The 19,759-nt window shown below is 38.8% G+C and overlaps 1 protein-coding gene across 3 annotated transcripts; it reads left to right on the top strand.

Moving 5' to 3' along the window:
* Window positions 1-7,083: 7,083 nt before the first annotated feature.
* Window positions 7,084-19,656, top strand: morc3a (MORC family CW-type zinc finger 3a). Of its 3 annotated transcripts, none has more exons than XM_023285919.3 (19): window positions 7,084-7,141; window positions 10,184-10,256; window positions 11,383-11,515; window positions 11,769-11,995; window positions 12,310-12,466; window positions 13,083-13,230; window positions 13,776-13,904; window positions 14,009-14,128; window positions 14,220-14,317; window positions 14,428-14,535; window positions 14,610-14,738; window positions 15,256-15,330; window positions 15,484-15,526; window positions 15,702-15,776; window positions 15,957-16,065; window positions 16,153-16,225; window positions 16,331-17,414; window positions 18,059-18,246; window positions 18,384-19,656. In XM_023285919.3, exons 1-19 carry the CDS (start codon window positions 7,103-7,105, stop codon window positions 18,556-18,558), a joined length of 3,183 nt encoding a protein of 1,060 aa, XP_023141687.2. In that variant the 5' UTR covers window positions 7,084-7,102; the 3' UTR covers window positions 18,559-19,656. The 3 variants fall into 3 exon arrangements, with proteins under 3 accessions (XP_023141687.2, XP_054871377.1, XP_054871378.1); XM_055015402.1 differs by lacking the exon at window positions 7,084-7,141 and adding an exon at window positions 7,758-8,194; XM_055015403.1 differs by lacking the exon at window positions 7,084-7,141 and adding an exon at window positions 10,040-10,097.
* The last annotated feature ends 103 nt before the right edge of the window (window positions 19,657-19,759 follow it).

The raw sequence follows: 19,759 nt of genomic DNA, 5'->3' as shown, positions 1-19,759 counted from the left end.
GACTTGCTGTGTATTTATTGCATTTGTCATGCAGCAGATTTACTAGGGAACCTAAAGATACGATAACACCTGTGTCAGGAAAAACGCTTATTTGTGAATTTGGAGAACTTTGCAAGATATATTACCAAACCTGACTTGGCTCTTTGTTTACCCCATACCTTCACAATGTTATCATAGTACCATTAAGTGTGTTTTCTTCTTTATGGCCTGTCTAGAGACTTGATTTTCAATTTCAGGACCAAGATGTGAACAGAGGAGACTGTCTGCATTCTGTTATGATATTAAATCTGTGATACCTCTAGTTTATCCATTCACAAATTCACAAAAAATTGAATCGTCTCAGACACCAACCACCACTAAACTTTGGTATTTTACACAATTTCTGGACTCACTAAGAAATTGATAAAGGTTGAGCCTCCCAGAGCTTTAGACTCATGCCTTTTGTTAAAATTATTTTTAAAAATGAAAATATATGTATATTCCTTAATTTATCTTGAGTATTTATTCATATAATATCAAATAACTGCTCGTGGAATGTCAAGCCAAACAAAACAAGAAAAGCACTGCTCAGTCTTTATATCATTTCTGACTGATGAAATCTATGATTAAAAAAATGACTGCGCTGAGCACAGGCGTGTGTAATACATGTGTACATTATGTAAGGATATTGTGACCTAAAAATGTAGCAGGTGATGGGAATTGATGGGACTTGGAAACACCTCCACAATTTAATCAACTGTTCCTTGTATCATTTCCGATGGATAAGTCCCGATAAGTCCGCAGCCCTGGATTTGTAGTAGGATCACAATCATGTGATCGTCAGCAGGCAGCTGACGTCGGGTTCACTTGTTGTCATAGTTACAGTGACCCATTGTCTCGCAATGATACAGAAATCTTTAACAAATCCATGGATCCAGACTTTAAGCCGCATCACTGCCAAAATCTAATGAGGTGGTCCTTTTATAATTTTTGGCCTTCCCTGAATATTTCATCCAAATCTGTTATTTTGTTTCTGAGTTTCTGAGCGGATGAATACTGTATGTACAGTAGTCATGCGCGCTATAGGACGGCTTTGTCTCATTTGCCGCCAGGCCCGCCACAATGAATTATTCTATATTGGCTACCTAGGTTTTATTTATTTATTTATTTATTTATTTATTTATTTATTTATTTAAGATGGGACAGTGCATATTAATCAACATGAGTCAAGAAATGTCCACATGTAAATATGCCAGATTTAGCCTCGAGGGCTAATTTTCATCTGTAGTCCCAGGGCAGGTAGATGTTATGGCTCCCAAGCGTAAGTCAGACTTAAAGTTTACATTTTCGCGGCTTATTTCCTACTGATTTGTGTTTCAGTGTGAGCTAATGACTGTTTGTCATTACTCTACTTGTACAAATGTGTAAACTGATCATATTGTGATGCACATAACGATTATTTTCACCGGAATCCCGGCTAAGCTAATCGCATTATGCTATATTAGCTTGTTATCTTGCTAGCTTGCTAGTTTATATTCTTTGCCAGTGTTTGAGGCTGTGAAGCCATTATAAGAGTTTAATATCTACAGAATATTTTCACCGGAATCCCGACTTTCGGCGAAATTCAACTTAGGTCATACAGTAGGACTGGTGTTGTAGTTTTTTCCGACACCCCGGCAGAATCTGACTCCCTCTTTGCGTGAACGCGCACGACTTACGTTTCAGTCTGAGGCCACTTGGCAGGTTTTCTGTAAGTAAGTCGAGGATCCCCTGTAATTTTGTGCACAGAAGGATTCACGTACGCCGATCTTCACATAACTTCGAGACGTTCTTTGGCGGAGAAATAATTGACTGCAAACATATTTTGCAATTAGCAATAAAATGAATTGAGTTTGTATTTTTTTAAGTTGTTTGTTTGTTATGGTGTCCTTTGATTCTGACCTGTTAGAACAACATTACGTCTGCGAAGGTGCTCACCGGCCTCAGGAACCAGGTGACGCATCAGACCGTGGGATCACCTACAACGATGGGCATGTCACCGAGACAACAGGTGAATCGGTTTGTTGCCTGCTGCAGAGATCAACAGTCATGTTATTGTGCAAATTAGCAATTTAAAGTTGTGATGGGAAAAAAGTGGCCTCATTCTAACCATGTAATTCTGTCCACCACTAGTGAGGAGATGGGATGAAAATGGAGGGCTCAAATATGGAGTGAAAAATGGAAATGTGGAAGCCAACCCACAGAGGCCCATCATTTGAGGAGACACAGTAGAGGTACAGGTAGTGTCAGTGAACACAAACATTCTGTAGGCAATGTTTCTATGACATGGACAGGGTTGAACAACACAACCTGCCTACTTTCTACTACACGTTTGGGCTCAGAAAAATCTTTAACATAATTATGTTAAACCAAAAAAACTATGGAATCACAGGAGTAACATAATAAAAAATAAATCTGTTAGAAATTGATGAATCTGTAAATATGAAGAGACATAAAACAAGCACACGTGTTCAACAGAACTGAATGAATATGGAGAGATGTGTAAGGAAATGCCCTTGACTTGTTCCATACACTATTTTTCAAATCAGAATTGGAAGGGTTTCTAAACCCTAACAATGAACTGGAGTTATTCGCTCTCCACTGGAGATAGCTTCAGCAGCACCTTCAGGCATTCAGGGAAGCCTGGAATCACCATAGCTTGAGGACAGAGAGAAGGCAATCCCCCATGCAACTGGCTTAGTCAGCAACACGAGGGAAATGCTGCTGATGCAGTTCAGGTGCAAATCCCCTCTTGTACTTATACGTACCATTCGCATTTATATTTATTTTTGATGACTTTATTAACATTCTCTCATCTTGCTATGATGGCAATAAAGCTTGATTTGATTATTTCCACTTTGGTACTGGAGGTTTCACTTTCCAAGACAAGCTCTTGGTGTTGGTGTGTTGGCTGTAAGCCTAGGCAGTGTTAAATGGAGGACGAGCTGTTGCCCATGCAGCACGCCCCCCATCTCCATGTCAGTGATGGGTCCAAAGGAACAGCAGGGCCGTTACAGTTTGCCAGTTTGGGTGATGTGAAAATCACAACACCACATCAAGGTGTCAGGTCACACAGGTTTTTCCATCGCATCTTTAGACCACTCAAAGGGATATGAGAATCACTATTTGTCAAACGGTGATGTTTGACAAATAGAGACATAGATGTAAATCCTACCAGCATCAGAACTCTGCAGTAAGGAGCTTGTCTGCCTTGACAGCCAGAGACACACTCAATTCTCAAAAACATACAAGTATTTGAAAACTGTACATTTATATGCCACATGAAGTCTGTGAATGTTCATGTATGAAGTACAGCTAAAACTTATTTAAAGTGTAGAAAATGATCCCTATACTGACTTTTGTCCTCTTTGTGGTTTGAGTCAAGGTTACCCAACCTGGTGCAGACATGCTATATGAATTCCACACTGCAAGGCCTCCTGACACTGACTGGTTTTGTGCAGGAGGTCTACAACCAGGAGCAGTTGTGGTCTTCTCAATGGGGATCCCAGATTATCAGGTAGAGAATTACACACACTAACACAAACACTGTCACTCTTTGGTTTCTTCACTATTTTGCAGCTTAACCTGAAGTGACGACAACTAAACAGCATGCTCACCTGTTTACTTTTGTTCTTTCCAGAGGGTTTGGTGATGCTGGAATGAGTGGATTCTCCTACAAGATGAAGAAGAGACACGTTTTGACTGCCCTGAAAAAGACTGTCACTGAATCTAACTCAGAGTTGTGGGACGACAGTCAAAAAGTTTTTATATGCAGGACACGGCATGGTGCCACACTTATCTTTGCTGAACTACTTTTACAGTTTTTGTTAAATGTTCACCTTCTGAACGTGTTTTTTTCTGTTTGTTTCTGTGCAGGTTGCCCATGACTTCCTCAGCTGTGTGCTGGACATGATCAAGGTGCTGTGCTTGGATCTGCAGGCAGAAGCAGCTGTCATGGGCATCACATACACCTGTCCTGTTGGTGCACATATTTCGTTTGAAATGTTGAGCAGCAGGACCTGCCAGGGGTACGTGTACACTGTTCCACACATTTCGTTTTCTTCTCTGTGATTGATGTTGGAGATCAGAGTGTTTTGACATTGTTGACTATGTAAAGGACATTATTTCAAAGACAGCCATGCCAAGTATACTCTATATTGAATGTTAATTACATTTAATATTCTGTAGATTTTAAAATTCAAAGCGTTTTTTATAGTATAGTATTGTACAGCAAGATTATATACAAAATATATAGAGTATGTACTAACCTTTCATGTAACTAACCTGCCTTGTTATTGAAAGAGAGGACAAATCAACACTGTCCATCCACTCCCTGCTTCAAGGACCTTCAGATGTGATACACACCTGCTTAAAGTCTAATATTCATTTATTTATTTATTTTTATTATTTTAACCTGATCATCACACAACTTTCACATTGTGTAATAATAAATTGAGTGTAAAATGTGAGACACTGCTCTCTGTAAAGTAAGGTCATCATCCCACTTCAATTCCAATCAGTTCACTTTAATTCATTTCATATGTGTGTACACACAAATATGCTGTATATCTATATCAGATTATTAATGCTCATTATTTGTTTGGTTAAACAGTCAGCCTGTCTGAGTATTAAAACAAATGAGCCACCCCAAAGTCCATTTAGTCTCTATGTGAACCAAGTGTGGAGGATATTGAATTTTTTTTCAGCATTATTATGACAAATATATCAGTTTACTGTTCTGTTAAATGATCTAAGTTTATGTATCTTCACTCAACTCCTCTTCTTACCCTCCTGTTCCCTGCTGACAGACTAATATGGCAGAGTCATTTGGTAATGGTTCCCACAGTGCTGCCTTCCTCTTCCAGGTGAGTATAAACCCTGTGTAGCAGAAAGATTATGGTATTTTCCACTCCATTAGACAGACTTTATTAATCCAGAGGGAAATTCTCTTGTTACAGCAGCTGGGTATTCAACAAGGGGCTAAACAACAGACAGCACAGAATATTAGGGTCAGGTATAAAGTGAAGGTAAAATAAAATAAGATAAAATAGGAATATGCAAAATACAATATAGAAGAAAAAAATTAACAAAATATACAAGAGTGATGCAAAAAAAGTGCAAATAAACAGAACATGCAAATGAGTGTGTGCTTAGATGTGCAAATGACATAAGTTGTGCTGAGATGTGCCATAGTGAATTTACAGGTTCAAATTCAGCAAAAGCAGGAGCAATTTTATGGCTCTTCACTTTGCATTATCTGAACAAGAAACACTAAAGGATTATGATCACTGAAAACTGACCCAACATAAACTTCTACAGCAGAAGCTGTCACAGCAATTAGCATATCTGCTGATGCTGTGTCTAGACCTGCCGACATTTCTTGTTAATTAAACACTTTAAGAGGTGTGTAATGCTTGGGGAAGGAAGCTTTATAACTGTGGCTGCATCCTTTATGTAATTAATCTGCTTTCTCTCCTCAATATGACGAGTATTATTTATGGGGGTCAGGTGTGTGTGTCCCTGTGTTGTATGCTAATTGGAGTGTGTACGCAGAAGTCAGTGATTGGTTGATCAACTGCTGGCTTGAAGATGACTGGCTCCTGGTCACGATTTCCCACAGAAGGCCTATACTAATAAGTAACACTCTTAGCTTTGCATAGTAAGCAAATCTAAACAAAGCAAAGCAATGCTTCAAATGTAGCCACCAGCTGCCTGCACCTGTTGGCTGCTTTTTCATCAACCTGTGTGATTGTTTTGCTATTTTGCTCTGCTTACACCTTATTCTCACAAAATAATTACATTGTAATCTCTTCAGTATTGTTGTATATTGTAGAAAATGGCAAAAATCAAGTGCTATTTTTACTATGTAAGATGTAAATTCAAAAATGATTTAGAAATCTTTATTAAAACAAGGGGGGGAAATCCTCTACAGAGATAACATTAACAATTCAATGAAGTCCATTTACTGGAAGCTGCCATCTGTGGTAAAATGATGGGACAATCAGCAGTTATGTTAGAACTGTGGTCACAACAGAACAATATTTAAAGAAATGTGTAAGATTATCTTGTGCATCATCTCTTGTACTATTTAGCTACTTTTTATTCTGCTTCCCTACTATTGCAGTTTATAGATATCAGGCTTCTGGGTCAATATATAATTGTGGGACTTTTTGTAACATAGTTGACATTTTTGATGTTTTCAGGACTAAAATCAACATGGCCACCTATAACCAACCACATGGCTTTTTTACAGAAAGATTCTTCTAAATATTATATATACAATTGAGTAAAATTGAAATTGAAAGTTCTTTATAAAGATATTGTAGTAAACCTGTTGACATGCCATAAATCCACACTTGAGTCACACGCTACTTTATATTAAATAACTCAGAAAGCCTTGGAGTCCTGCCAGTCTTTTCTTCAGGAGGAAATGACATCATGTGGAGCAGGTCATGTGATCTGGAATTAACACACTTCCTTGAGAGGTGTTTTTGTAATGGGGAACTTAGTTGAAGGTGATTTCTCGAACTCAGATACAATTCGTTATTTTCCATATAAAATTTGATATATTGCCAAAAAAGAAATACCTGTCATGATTATCTCAACTTAATAAAAAGAACACAAAACAATTTTTGAATAAGCTCATTTTATTATTATTTAGCTAATTAGAAGGTAGTTGTTATTAAATTCAGACGGTTATTTAGTTAACATTTATTGATATCCAGTCATTTTTTATGAATAGGTGATTGTTGTCATAATAAATAATTATGTAATTTGTAATAACATGATCATAATGAGCATAAAAACATTATTTTGTGTACTTTAAAAAAAAAAACGTATGCAAGATACATTCCATGGACCTCAAAAGTCCCTCAGTTATATATGACCCATCTGTTCATGGAAAATCTCAAAGTAGAAGTGATCCTAAGAGACTTTAAATAAAAATTTGAATATTTTCCAGAGGCTCTGACAATGACATAACAGACTAACACACCCATCTAGTAACCATTTTACATGTTTATTAAACGAATCTAACCGCTTCCGGTCTGCTTTGGCTCCGCCCACTATCCGTATTTACGGAAAGATGGCGGCGCAAGCGGACCGAGGTGTCCCACTGAGCACGGTAAGCGAAGTTTATTCAATGTTTATGGAATTTTATATCATCATACTAGGGCATAAAACGCATGAGCACGAAAAACAACCTCTAAATTCTGTTAATATGAGCATTAGATGTTAAATATGTCTAATGCTACGCTGACTACAGACTACATTAAACTCTGGTGTATATTTTGCTAGTTTGCTAGTTAAACTGACATTTGGGATGTTTGTCAACCACAAACAATAACAGGGTAATGTCTGCCATTATAAGTAGCACCACTGTTTAAAAACAGCTCTGGCTGCGGTGTGAATCACTGCTAACTTTCGTTTTCCTCGTAAACGCCTGGTACTGCCGTCGTTACTCCATCACTATTAACTTGTGATAGTAGCCTGGCTGGCTCCAGTTTCACCCCGTCACATCACATTTACCCTAACTGAAATTTGTAGTCAATTAACAATAGGCGCCTTACACCAGTTGAACTATGGGCCTGAAGCACGAGTTCCCATTTTCAGTAGGAGGAAGGGGGTGTTTATTATGTTTTCGCCGTTTAACCCTCAGTAGGGGGTGCTATCCTAGCAGACACCAGGGCGAGGGCAGGGAGACACCCTATAGCAGTGTTTCTCAACTGGTGGGTCGCGGGGCCGTTTTTGGTGGGTCGCGAGCCTTTTTCTAAAAAGAGAGAAAAATAAAGATAATCCAATTTAGTGGCGAGTCATTGTAGTTCCCCTCCGCACCCGCAGGGGGTCGTCGTGTCAGCAGCGACCGGTGAGGACACTCGTATTACTGTAGAAGAAACTGCATGTTTTCATAGCAACAGCAGCATGGCTAAACGCAAGTACGACAGCGAGTACATTAAATATGGATTTTCCTACATCGAAGACAAAGCAGTCCAAAAGCACGCATCTGAATAAACTTTTCGAGCGGTTTAGCGACTACTTTCCCGATAAACAACCCGAGGACAACTGGGTGCGCGACCCGTTTGGAATAAACATGGAAAGCATCACGTTGCCTAGCAGCGATGAATGTCAGCTGGTGGAGCTATCATGTGACCGCACTCTCAGAAAGAAATTCACAGAGGTAAGCCTTTCCCAGTTCTGGTGCAACGATGTGATGAGAGAGTATCCCTCCATTGCTAGTCGAGCTGTAAAAATCCTCCTACCATTCAGCACCACATACCTCTGTGAATGTGGCTTCTCAGCTCTTGTTCAGCTGAAAACAAAATACTGAAATAAACTGAACATTGAGCATGACCTCAGAGTTGCTTTATCATGCATACAGCCAGATTTTGAGACTCTTGTAAAGGCCAAAAAGCATCCTCAGCTAAGCCATTAGAACTTCATGTAGTTCTGCAGTACTTTTATTGTGACTTGTGACTTTTGTTTATTTGTAAGTGCTTAAAAACATACTTTTCTTTCAATATTGCACGCTATTTTTTTCCCCAAATATTGGCTTTCAAATATAGTTAAGCCCTTTGAAAAATGTTTTATTGTGTTTACATTTTGAGATTGATCAGAACATTAAGTATTTCTTCATGTTAATAATTTGTTGAATGCACTTCATCAGTTTTCATGTTTTGGACTCTTTTGCACATATTTCTATACATAGTTTCTCCAGCTACAACAGCAATGTTGCAGACTTGTGCAGTATTATGAGAAGCTACTGGTTTTGTTGAATTGCACTTTTTTTGTAGAAAAAAAATGCACTTTTATATATCCTGAGAACTACTTGAGGCTATTGTTCTACTTGTTTCAAAGTCCTCAGTAGTTGAATTAGTATTGCTGCTTGATTTTGAATTGTTGTGAAGTACTTGAGTTCAGGTTTAAAAGTTTTGTCTTCGAACGCTCAATCAATAAATTGTTGATTTTTGGAGAAATATTGTTTGGGTCACGACTTGTCATTTCAGTTTTATGGTGGGTCCCAGGCCCAGACCAGTTGAGAACCACTGCCCTATAGCACACTCATATTCACACTACAGACATTTTACAATCACCCTGTCTTTGAACTGTGAGTAGCCAGACATCACACAGATCCCAGGGTGTCAGGCAACACTGCTAACCACCAAGACACTGTACAGCCCCAAACATGTAAGGTGGTAAGGCTCCTTCACGTTTTAAGGGATTACACAGTGGATATTAAGCTGAAGCTTTGCAGCGCAAATTAAATCACATCCACAATATCTGCTGTTCTCACAGATTAACATCCATTTCACTTTTCCTCCATTAAACGTGCTGGTTTGTACACAGCCATGTAGAGTTAGGTTCAGACATCTGACTAGAAGCTTTGTTGCATGTTATCACCCCCTCACATTCCCTTTCTTCCCACACTTTAGTGTCTCTCTTCATAATCAAGTGAGGGGCAAAAAGAAAAACAAAACAGCGTGAACACCATCATTGAACAGATTAGTAGCTATAGTTGTTTGTGCATTAATAGTTTTTATTGGCATGACATTGATCCACAAGATTTTTGCTTCGTTTGAGAGACCAACAACACAGCTCATTCAAAATAAATGGTTTTCCATTTTGATCCCATTACACGTGTTCTCTGTTTTATTTGTAGAACAGAAACAAGTGTCCGTTTTGTCTATTTTTTTGCATGCAAACACTAGTAGTCTGCTAGAAACATTTGTTGTTGTAAATTGGCACGTCTCTGTGTATGTGACACACTCATCAGTTGGTGACTCATAACTGGGTAGTGAAACTCCTACACTTCTCTTTAATAATTTGTGTGCAGAGAACAAGTCTTAACAGTGCCAACAGAATAAATATTTGACTTTGCGTGAACTTGTTTGCAGCAGACCTGATCAGAGAGATCAAGCAGGTTCTGTCTGCTTGAGTTACATAACTAGTATATAATTTTATACCATTCACATGACAACAGTGAGCACTATCAGATGGAGATACAGACTTACAAGAGCAACACGTGAAATATTTTAACTGCAGTCATATAGAAGACAGTTTACCCAGTGCAATTTACATATTATGTCAGTTTTCTCACAATGCACTTACATCATACATATAATTTATTTACAGGCAATTTTGTTAACTGTTTGATTTGTTCCACTTGCAGCTTTCACCGAAGTTTCTTCATACCAACTCAACCAGCCATACCTGGCCCTTCAGCGCCATAGCTGAGCTCATAGGTGAGTCATCATCACGTTGATGTGGTTTCAAGTGAGACTGGATGTCGTAGTTTCTATTTTACTAGATAGTTGTGATGTCTCCGGTTGATCTGCATGAGTGATTCTTGAATGACATCCTGATTTCTGTGAATTGATCTAGTTGTGAGTAAATAAATTTTTTAAAAATTACCTTTTGTAATCAAGACTGATTTAGTAATTGATTTTTAGAGACGTTTATTGTGTTTGCAGTTGTCACAGATTGTTCCTCAGGACAAAATTAAAACCAAAAATACCTCCCTCAACATTGTTTATTTGTGTATCCGTTGTTACCCCTGTCCTTATGTTTGTATGCTCAGTCACTTGTCTCTCCCGTGAAAGATTTTTAAATGGCGATGAGCTGAGCTGGGCAGTAAATAGAGCTGACGCCTTGCTAGAATGCTGAAGCAGACATAAAATATCAAATCAGATGAGAGCAGTGGAATGCCTGTGTAACAAGGACCTCAGCACAACCTTCTTAATCTGAATCCCTCTGAGAGATAGCGGTGGGTTTAGATAATTCTTTCTAGGGAATTGATCCCTGCGGGGCAGACTCGAATTCAGAAACCTCCAGGATCCCAAATGTCCTTCTGACATTCAACAATGAAGATGTCAGAAAGAACACGACAAGAAAGACAAGAAAGCCACCTTCTTCAACCAAGGAGAGGCTGATACTTTGACATGATAAAGTTTACAGAGCTACATGTGACCACTTAACAGTCTCATGTATCCTCTAATCATGGAGTACACTTTCTAATGGAACAGAGATTTATGTTTCTATCAAGACACTGACACACTTTTCACATTAGAACAAAGAAAATAATTAGAATTAAGCACACAATAATTTCATGTGTGTTTTTTGTGATCTATCTATCTGTGCTAAATATTTTGTGATCTTTGTAATTCCATTCAAATGTTCACCTCCTCATTTCATTATTTTTGCATGACTACCTTAATAAGCACATTTGATTTGTACACTACAGGCATCCAGGGCAGAATGGACAAAACAACTGTCTTTGCAAAGCAAATGTCCTATACACTTCTAAATCACTGCATTTTAAAAATGTTGGACAGAAAATAAATAAGATTTTTACTCTCTTTTCTTTGACAGACAATGCCTACGATCCAGATGTCAGCGCCAAACAGTTCTGGATCGATAAGACTATGGTCAAAGGGGAAGTCTGCCTCACTTTTATGGATAATGGAAATGGACTGGACTATGAAACAATGCACAAGATGCTCAGGTACAGATTTAACTATGTGTTATTTCTCAAAAATACTGGAAAATCACTTTAATAGTTGAAAATACTTCTTACGTTTTGAAATTCGAAAAATGTCATTTGTAATTTTGATGTTTGTAAATCTGGTATTATAATACAACAACCGAAAACCCTGCATGTGAGTTGATTGTTTTTAAAGTCACATTTTTGCAATGTTGAAGGTGATTAATTACAATTCACAATATATGAATCATTTTCAAATTTCCCCCTCCTAAAGCTTCGGGTACAGTGACAAGATAGCTGTGAATGGTCAAGAGCCAATTGGAATCTATGGCAACGGCTTCAAGTCTGGATCCATGCGTCTTGGCAAAGATGCCATCGTCTTTTCCAAGTCGAAGAGTGCCTCCTGTGTAGGGATGCTCTCTCAGACCTACCTGGAAGAGATTGGTGCCCAGCAGATAATTGTGCCTATTGTTTGCTTTGAAGAGAGGGAAAGAAACAAATATATCCTTTGTTGATTGCATTAATACACATCATACATGTGTTTATTAATGGAAATATCATTATTATTCAGCTAAAATGGACACAGGAGAATTTTTGTGTAACCTGGCCTGTGATGTTTGGAGCTTGACATTATCATGGCTTAATAATCTTATTATTCCTGTGTTACTAATTGTTTGAAAATGTGTTATATGGGCTGGATGAAAATCTAGTTGTTTTTTTGTGTGTGTGTGTTAGAGGCACATTTTCTCTCAATCCTTCGTCCTATTTCCATTTGACCTAATTTTTCAATGCAAACATCCTTAACTTCTCTTTACTCTCTGTAAGAGAGGAGCACAAAGCCAGTCTGCAAGATATTCTCCTGCATTCCCCTTTCAACTCACAAGACGAACTGCTGGCCGAGATTAATATCATCGCTTCGGCCTGGTCCAAAGAGAAAACCGGCACACGGATCATCATCTGGAATCTCCGCAGGTCTGTCTGTAGTCCACATACACAGATGTATACAGTATTTGTTGTACTTGAGAGGGCTAGAGCTGCATCCCGATAGTGCTACAACTCTAGTGAGAACCTCTGATGTGTAGAATGATCATACAAACAAATTATTAACAAATGTAGTCAAAAAAAGGACACATTTGAAAGTTTAAAAAAAATGCAAAGTCATGGAAATAGTGCAGTGTCTGAGAGCTGATTGCCATGTAAACAAGAAAACATCAACTGCTGATGAAATTGCAGATGGGAATTCTAAATGGTTGCATTCATTATAAACTGCCTGTCCAGAAACTCTTTTACTGCCTGGACTGCCTCAGTCTCTCCTCAGTGCAATACACAGTCAGCTGCCTTTTAGTTAATGCTAGGGCAGCAACAGTCAATTTCCTCCTTGCAGCTCAGCATTATACAACATAAGCATTATCGCTTCAATACCTGATAGATTTTCCACAGCATGCAGCTACGTGTTTATATCATAAATACAAGGAATGTTTTCTAGTGACCTAGCAGGCTCTCTGAGATCTAGCATCCTGACTGTCTCTGGACCTGCGGTTGTTAAATAATGGTGAATCATCTAAACTGTTTGTTTGTTTTTTCTCAGAACGTCTTCAGGAGCACCAGAGTTTGATTTTGAGACGGACAAGTACGACATCCGAATTCCATCTGAGGTCTACGAGACAATGAACGATCCTTCTCAGCTTCCAGACAGGATCACATCATACATCCCTGAGACTGTGTACTCACTGCGGGTAGGAAGCAGTGATCTGCCATTATTTTTTTATTTAATAATTCAGAATGACTCTATGAAGGCATTATTTCTCCACACAAAGGTCCATACATTTTTAAAGTTCCAGATGTTTGACCTTCAGTTTATGGATTGATGTATGTGCAAAGCTTGACTCTAGAGGGGAGTTTTCACATTCATCTGCTGAAAGAGGAGAGTTAGGCTCTCCATTATTATTTACAAGTATAATTTTATTACAGTTTAACTGACTTGAATGCAACTTAGACAACTGTATTTTTTTAGTGTTTTTAATGTTGTTTAAACTTTTGAAAGTGAGCTATTGCATATTCATGTATTATATCAGTGAGTGAGAACATCAGACACAGTCACATGTCTGGAGGAGGTCTGTAATAACAGACTTCGTCCAGTTTTGTAGTTTTTTTTCCTCTCTGTTTCTATGGGTTTAAGTCCAAACTGTGTAGACATATTGACTCTCATATCCTGTGAGTCTTTATTACATTCCCTTTGATTGTATATATTAATGAATATCTGTGTTTTTAATGGCTCTAGGCATACTGCAGTATTCTGTACCTGAAGCCCCGGATGCAGGTCATGGTCCGCAGTCTAAAGGTGAAAACTCAGCTCATTGCTAAGAGTCTAGCCTTCATACGCAAGGACCACTACAAGCCCAACTTTCTGGTATCCTTTCATCACAGGTTCTCCCCATGTGCAATTTTGTTAAACCTTTTCGATTTCTTTATGTTGTATTGTTGTTTTTGAGTTTTCCTTATATGTTATATTAGAACAAACGCATCACTATAACTTTTGGGTACAACACCAAGAGTAAGGACCAGTATGGTATAATGATGTATCACAAGAATCGACTCATCAAAGCCTATGAACGTGTGGGCTGCCAGCTTAAGGTGAGTTTCTGCCGTTAAGGTGAATATGTTTATTCCATATTTTTTTGTGGTTTTTGAATGTCATTATCTGGTGATTCTTTGTGTTCTGCAGGCTGACAACAAAGGAGTTGGAGTCATTGGGGTCATAGAATGTAACTTTCTGGATCCTACCCACAACAAACAGAGCTTTAATGAAACAGATAAATACAGGTAATGTACTTCAGTTGTGATTGTTCTTATGTTTGATACACAAAAATATTTTTATAGTCTCATTCATATTCCGAGTCACAGAAGTCTGACATGCTGATTTCTTTGTACAGGAAAACTATAAACAATTTGGGGATCAAACTGGAGGAGTACTGGAAAGAAATGCGCTTCCGCAGGAACAAAGAAAATCCAAACAACACCATACCAGTGGAGGATACCGAGTTAGTATAATTGTAGCAACAGACGTTATGTATTCTACATGTATACGTGTTTAACCATGCTGTCTCCTTCACAGGAAGCGACCAGATCAGAACTGGGTCCAGTGTGATGATTGTTTGCTCTGGCGCAAACTCCCTGATGGGATTGACTGCAGCAAGCTGCCAGAAAAATGGTTCTGCCGTATGAACCCTGATCCTCAATTCAGGTAAGGAGACCTTTATCAATAGACCTAATGCCATAATCACAATCACCGGAGAGAAACTAGCAAATATATATGGATAAAGGTACTCATATTCCTAGAGGGGTTGAGTGGAATTTGATAAACTCACCTTGGCATTCAGAAGAAGCTACCCATTCAGCCAGTTTGGTCTGCTACTGTAGTTTATTGTAAGCAGATATGTTTTAGATATATGGTCCACTCAAGGTGCTGGGTTTCTGCTCATTGCTTGGGTAAAAGGAAGCTTCTAAGGAAGATTAATTATTAATTAAGTCTGGGTCAGAGATTGGTTCTGCTCGTCAGAGGACTTCCACTGCAGACCCGAAAAACTAGTTCAAACACCTGATTACCATGAATACTGGGCTCCAGTAGGAGTCCTCACCCAACCTTTGTCACATTTTATTTTGTACTGATAAGGAAATGCATCAGTAGTCACCCCCAAAGTACAGGCACATCATAGATATCAAGACAAGTCTAACCAAAACGATCCAATTTGGGTTTATAGGAGCTGCCTGGTAGCGGAGGAGCCTGAGGACTCTGATGGTGACCAGCCTTCATACTGCAAGACTTATAAACAACAGTGAGTCACATATTTCCATTAATAAGTCTTGGCAGGTGTAATTGAATATTTGCACTTAGTACAAATGATATTAAACTTCCTAAAATCACTGGGCATAAATGAAGTGGCTGCTTGCAGGTCTGAGTCTTAACCTCTGAGATTTATTTGTTACAGAGAGCGGGAGGACAAAAGGAAACAAGAAAGGATGAGACAAAAGGTACAAATCATCATGTGCTGCGCCTTTTTTCTTTCTGTCATTGATATGTCTAAACAAGGTACATGTAACACCTCATGGGATTTTGTATACATTGTTAAACTACTGACGATATTGATTTTTAACTCCAAAATCATTGACACACCTTTTTTGGGCTCTTGGGTATGTTTTTCTCAAGGCTGAGGAGGATCGAAGGCGTCAGGAAGAGCAGCGTGCAGCTAACCTCGCCAAGCAGCGACAGATAGATCCCAGAGTAGGTTTCTCATTTTAAACTAAGGAGGCTGCGAGAGATGGCTGCACTTGATTAGACTTAAGATAATGATTGTGTTTTCATGCTCGTCGTTGTTAAGGTAATTACGTCATACAGGGTAGATGTTGTTTAGGAATATTTAGATTTAAAAATAGTTCTCTGTTGTTGTTTTCTTGTTGACAGACTGTCCATTCCCCTTCTACTCCCACGACCCCGAGGAGTAGGACGCTTCAAGGAGGCGCTGCAAGGGCTGAATCCTCCATGCTGAGCTCCTCCACCATTTCACAAGCTGGTAGGGACAATTGCCATTTGTGTGTGAATTTTTAAAAAAAAAAAAAAGAAGTTACATTTCAACATGTTTTGTGTTATTTCTCTGTAGCCTGCAGCCCTTCCAGTAGCAGTGGTCTTCCAGTTATTACTAGTGTGTGTTCACTGTCACTGAGCGTCCTGGGGTAAGATTTTGTGTTGTTTGTGAGCTTAGATATATCATTTATATATGATAGCATATATCAGTTTAGTAAAGATGTGTATTAACTTGGATTTTGTGAATGCTGCAGGGGGAAAAGGCCACAATATGTTACTCCACAAAGCATGCCTAAAAGACCGAGAGTAAATATCATCCATGGGAGCACCTCAGATACACCCTCATCAGTAGAGGTGATCCCCTTGAGTTCCCCCTCTGTGCCTGTTGATAGTGGTGATGAGACTGATGATGACATTCTTATCTTGGAGAAAGGTAGCACCCCAAAACCAACACCGCCTGCTTTGGATATTAGTAAAGTGAAGAAAGAGGAAGACGAAAGTAATGATGTGAGTTTCAATGATGCAGCAATGGATATTACCTCAGAGACAAATGCTGCAGGAACTGGTCCTGCAGGGTCTGCAGCAGCAGGAACCAGTTCCTCCTCTGTGCCCCCTGCACTAGTGTCAAGTGCTGCCACCCAGACAAATGTGTCCAGCATAAAGCAGGAAGTGGAGACCCCAAATCAGACTAACGGGGAGAAGAGAGCCACACAGAATATTCATAATGAGAGTGATAAAGCACACAGTTCCAATTTGGACGCTTCTGGTGTTGAGCAAAGAGTTTTTAAACAAGAGAGCAGTGAAGACTCTCAAAGTGAGAATCAGAGACAGCAGAATGGTGTCACCCACCACCTGCACAGTGATGAAAATGCTGGACCTTCCTGTGCCAGTGCCTACGACAAGAGAAGCCTTCCAGTTAACGGACTCAGTGTTACCGAGGTACAGAAGCAACAAGACCTGCTCATGGAGCTCATGCAGGATGCAGCTCAGGAGAGAGACTCTTTGAAAGAGCAGGTCCAGAGACTTACCTCCGAGTTAGAAGCTGTGCAGAGCAGACTGCAGGAGCCGTCCCACAGCAGTATTAAGAAGGAGTGTTCTCACCAAGCCAGTCAGACAGAAGTAACAGAGGGGGAGAAGGACTACAAAAGTCTGTTTGAGAAAGCCAAACAGAAAGTCAATGAATTGATTAAGGACAAAGAGGCTTTAATCGCAGCGATAGAGACACAGCCCAATCACAGCACTGCCCAAGGTGAAGAAGATGAGATTGCACTGCATGTTGACTCTTTGATCCGGCAGCTGGATCAAAGCAACAAGGAGAATAATGATCTGCGCTCACAGGTCAGTGTCCCAGCTTTGATGTGACTTTAATGTGATTACATGTAGGAGTCTATTTTGATGTCATACTCACATGCTAGCATGCACATTGAAAGGGACTCATACTGGCTGCAGTTGTTCCTCTAATCCCCCACTGGCTGTATAGACATTCTTCCCAAAGCGATTTCATTGAGAGCGATGACAAAATGTTTTCTGAAATTCAGCTGTTGTCAACATGAGGCTTCAACTGTCAACATCAGGGAAATCCCTTCAACTGGTCATTCCTTTTAGCTTTTGGAAACATGTGTAACAGATTAATGCCGTTTTCAGCCACATCTTACAGCTGTCTTCAACAAATGGAGGTGGCTCAGATGTTATCATGTGACTTAAATATGAAATTTAGAGATTTGAATTATGTGCAGTGCAGTTTAATAGCACTGAAAAGCTACAAAACAAAACAGACTTTTGAAATGGGATTACTTTGACACATTTCAAACAAGAATCTGTCAGTCAAAATGTCAGGGAGAATATGAGTTTCTGTGTTTATTATTAGTTTGTGTGTCATTTAGTTAGTAGCTTATGTGGATTTTCTAATATTATTCACGTTGAAATGCTTACTCTCCTTCCATTAATTTTCCTCTTCTCCTGGGCTTCACTATTGGCACCAGCTGGACAGTCTGGAGGAGGAAAAAGCAAACCTGGCGGCCCAATGTGAAGAGCTCAAGTTGAGTCTGCAGCAGCAGAGGGAAAACGCTCCACCAGCAAGAAGCAGGGATTCTTCTGATCAGACACGTCCAGAGGAAGCAGGAGACTTGGCCGACTCTGACACACATTCAAGCTCGGATGCATTCAGAAGGTTGGGCTGCTGGAAAATCGATTCCCTCGCATGCTGATGTGCCACTCTTACAAAGCCATTCAGCAACTCAGTTCCTCAGAACAGTAAAGCAAATCTGAACTTTCTTCTGTTTTTCTGCTCTTTTCCCTTTCTCTTAGTTTGCTTGAGCTTCGGCAGAATGTCGGCCGTCTTCTCATCAGTCATATGCCTGCGCTGGACCTGGAGCAAGTGAATTTTAGGTGTAATGTCATTGATGAAATCCTAGAACAGTTTCTCGCTAGTATTGATTCTGTCACAGGTGGGGGGCTGAGTGATGATGCAATAAGTGAGTAAAAAATAAATCATTACACTGGTTTAGGTACAACACTCTACTTGTGAATATTAATGAAGATTCTAATGGGGGTAGTAAATTTAGTTCTATTTATTTGAGGATATGTTCATGTTTACAGAATTTTTATATAGCTTCGCAGCAAAATTTAAAGTTACGAGCTTCCTTGTGCGGTTTCTTTAAATACAGAAATAAAAACCCCATGAGCAATGTAATCGCAGCATGATTAATGAATTGTATAGGTTGTACATTTTTCCAATGAAGTTTAAGTAGAATCATGAAAGTAACCCACTTGTTAGCAGTAACAAAACAGCATCAATTATGATTGTTTCACCTTGACAGCGGTTTGTTTTACTATCTGTGTCGCATATTTTGTACACATTCTGACAAATATATTTTTATACTCCCTGTTAAGTAACTGAAGCTGCACATTGTTCCTGCAAATTGATCTTTCTGAAAGATTTATGTCTTAACAGCAAGTTAAAGTATCTGATCAGTAGCAAATTTCTGTCTGTGTTTAAATTGCACTGTTTGAGTTATGGCCATGGGATTGTTTTTGGAAGCATATATTATGTTAAGCTTTATTAACATCTCTTTTTCCATTTTAGCAACAGCAAACAATCACCACATATGTAGACACATTATTTAAAAATTAGGGCTTCTAAGGTTGAGGCATCTGAAGTTAAATTCTTCTCAGGTCATGACAGTTTATTTCAGATTTAATGTGTCTTTCAACAGTGGCAGTAGCACAAACACATCTCAGTATGTCACTCAATCAAACATCTTTGTTGTATTTTTCTTTAAAATAACTACTTTCTTCTCCAGATACTTTCTAAACAGATTTTCTTTTACTTTCAAACACAATTCCTGTAACCTCGGAAGGTTCAGGTTATTTATTAATACACTTTTTTGCATTTTTCAGTTTTACATAACGTGCTTTACATGTCACAGGCTGATATACATGTTATATTAGTAGAATTGTTATTTTACATTGGAAATATATGAATAGAATATTTTCCTTGATGAAAAGTAAGTGGTTTTCTACAGTACAAGCATTACTTGCTGCAAATAAAATGTGTCGTAAGATACATTTCTCAGCTTGACTAATTCCATTACCTGTTTCTTTGTACTTTTCTTTTTAAAAGGCAAGTGTTGTACTCTTTATTTTATTGCAGATATTCACCAGTTTGCAATACGATGTATTTT

This window comes from Amphiprion ocellaris, chromosome 11 (assembly GCF_022539595.1).
Source record: "Amphiprion ocellaris isolate individual 3 ecotype Okinawa chromosome 11, ASM2253959v1, whole genome shotgun sequence".
Lineage (NCBI taxonomy): Eukaryota > Metazoa > Chordata > Actinopteri > Pomacentridae > Amphiprion > Amphiprion ocellaris.
Note: the sequence above shows the minus strand (reverse complement) of the source record. Positions and strands in the feature narration are given on the sequence as shown.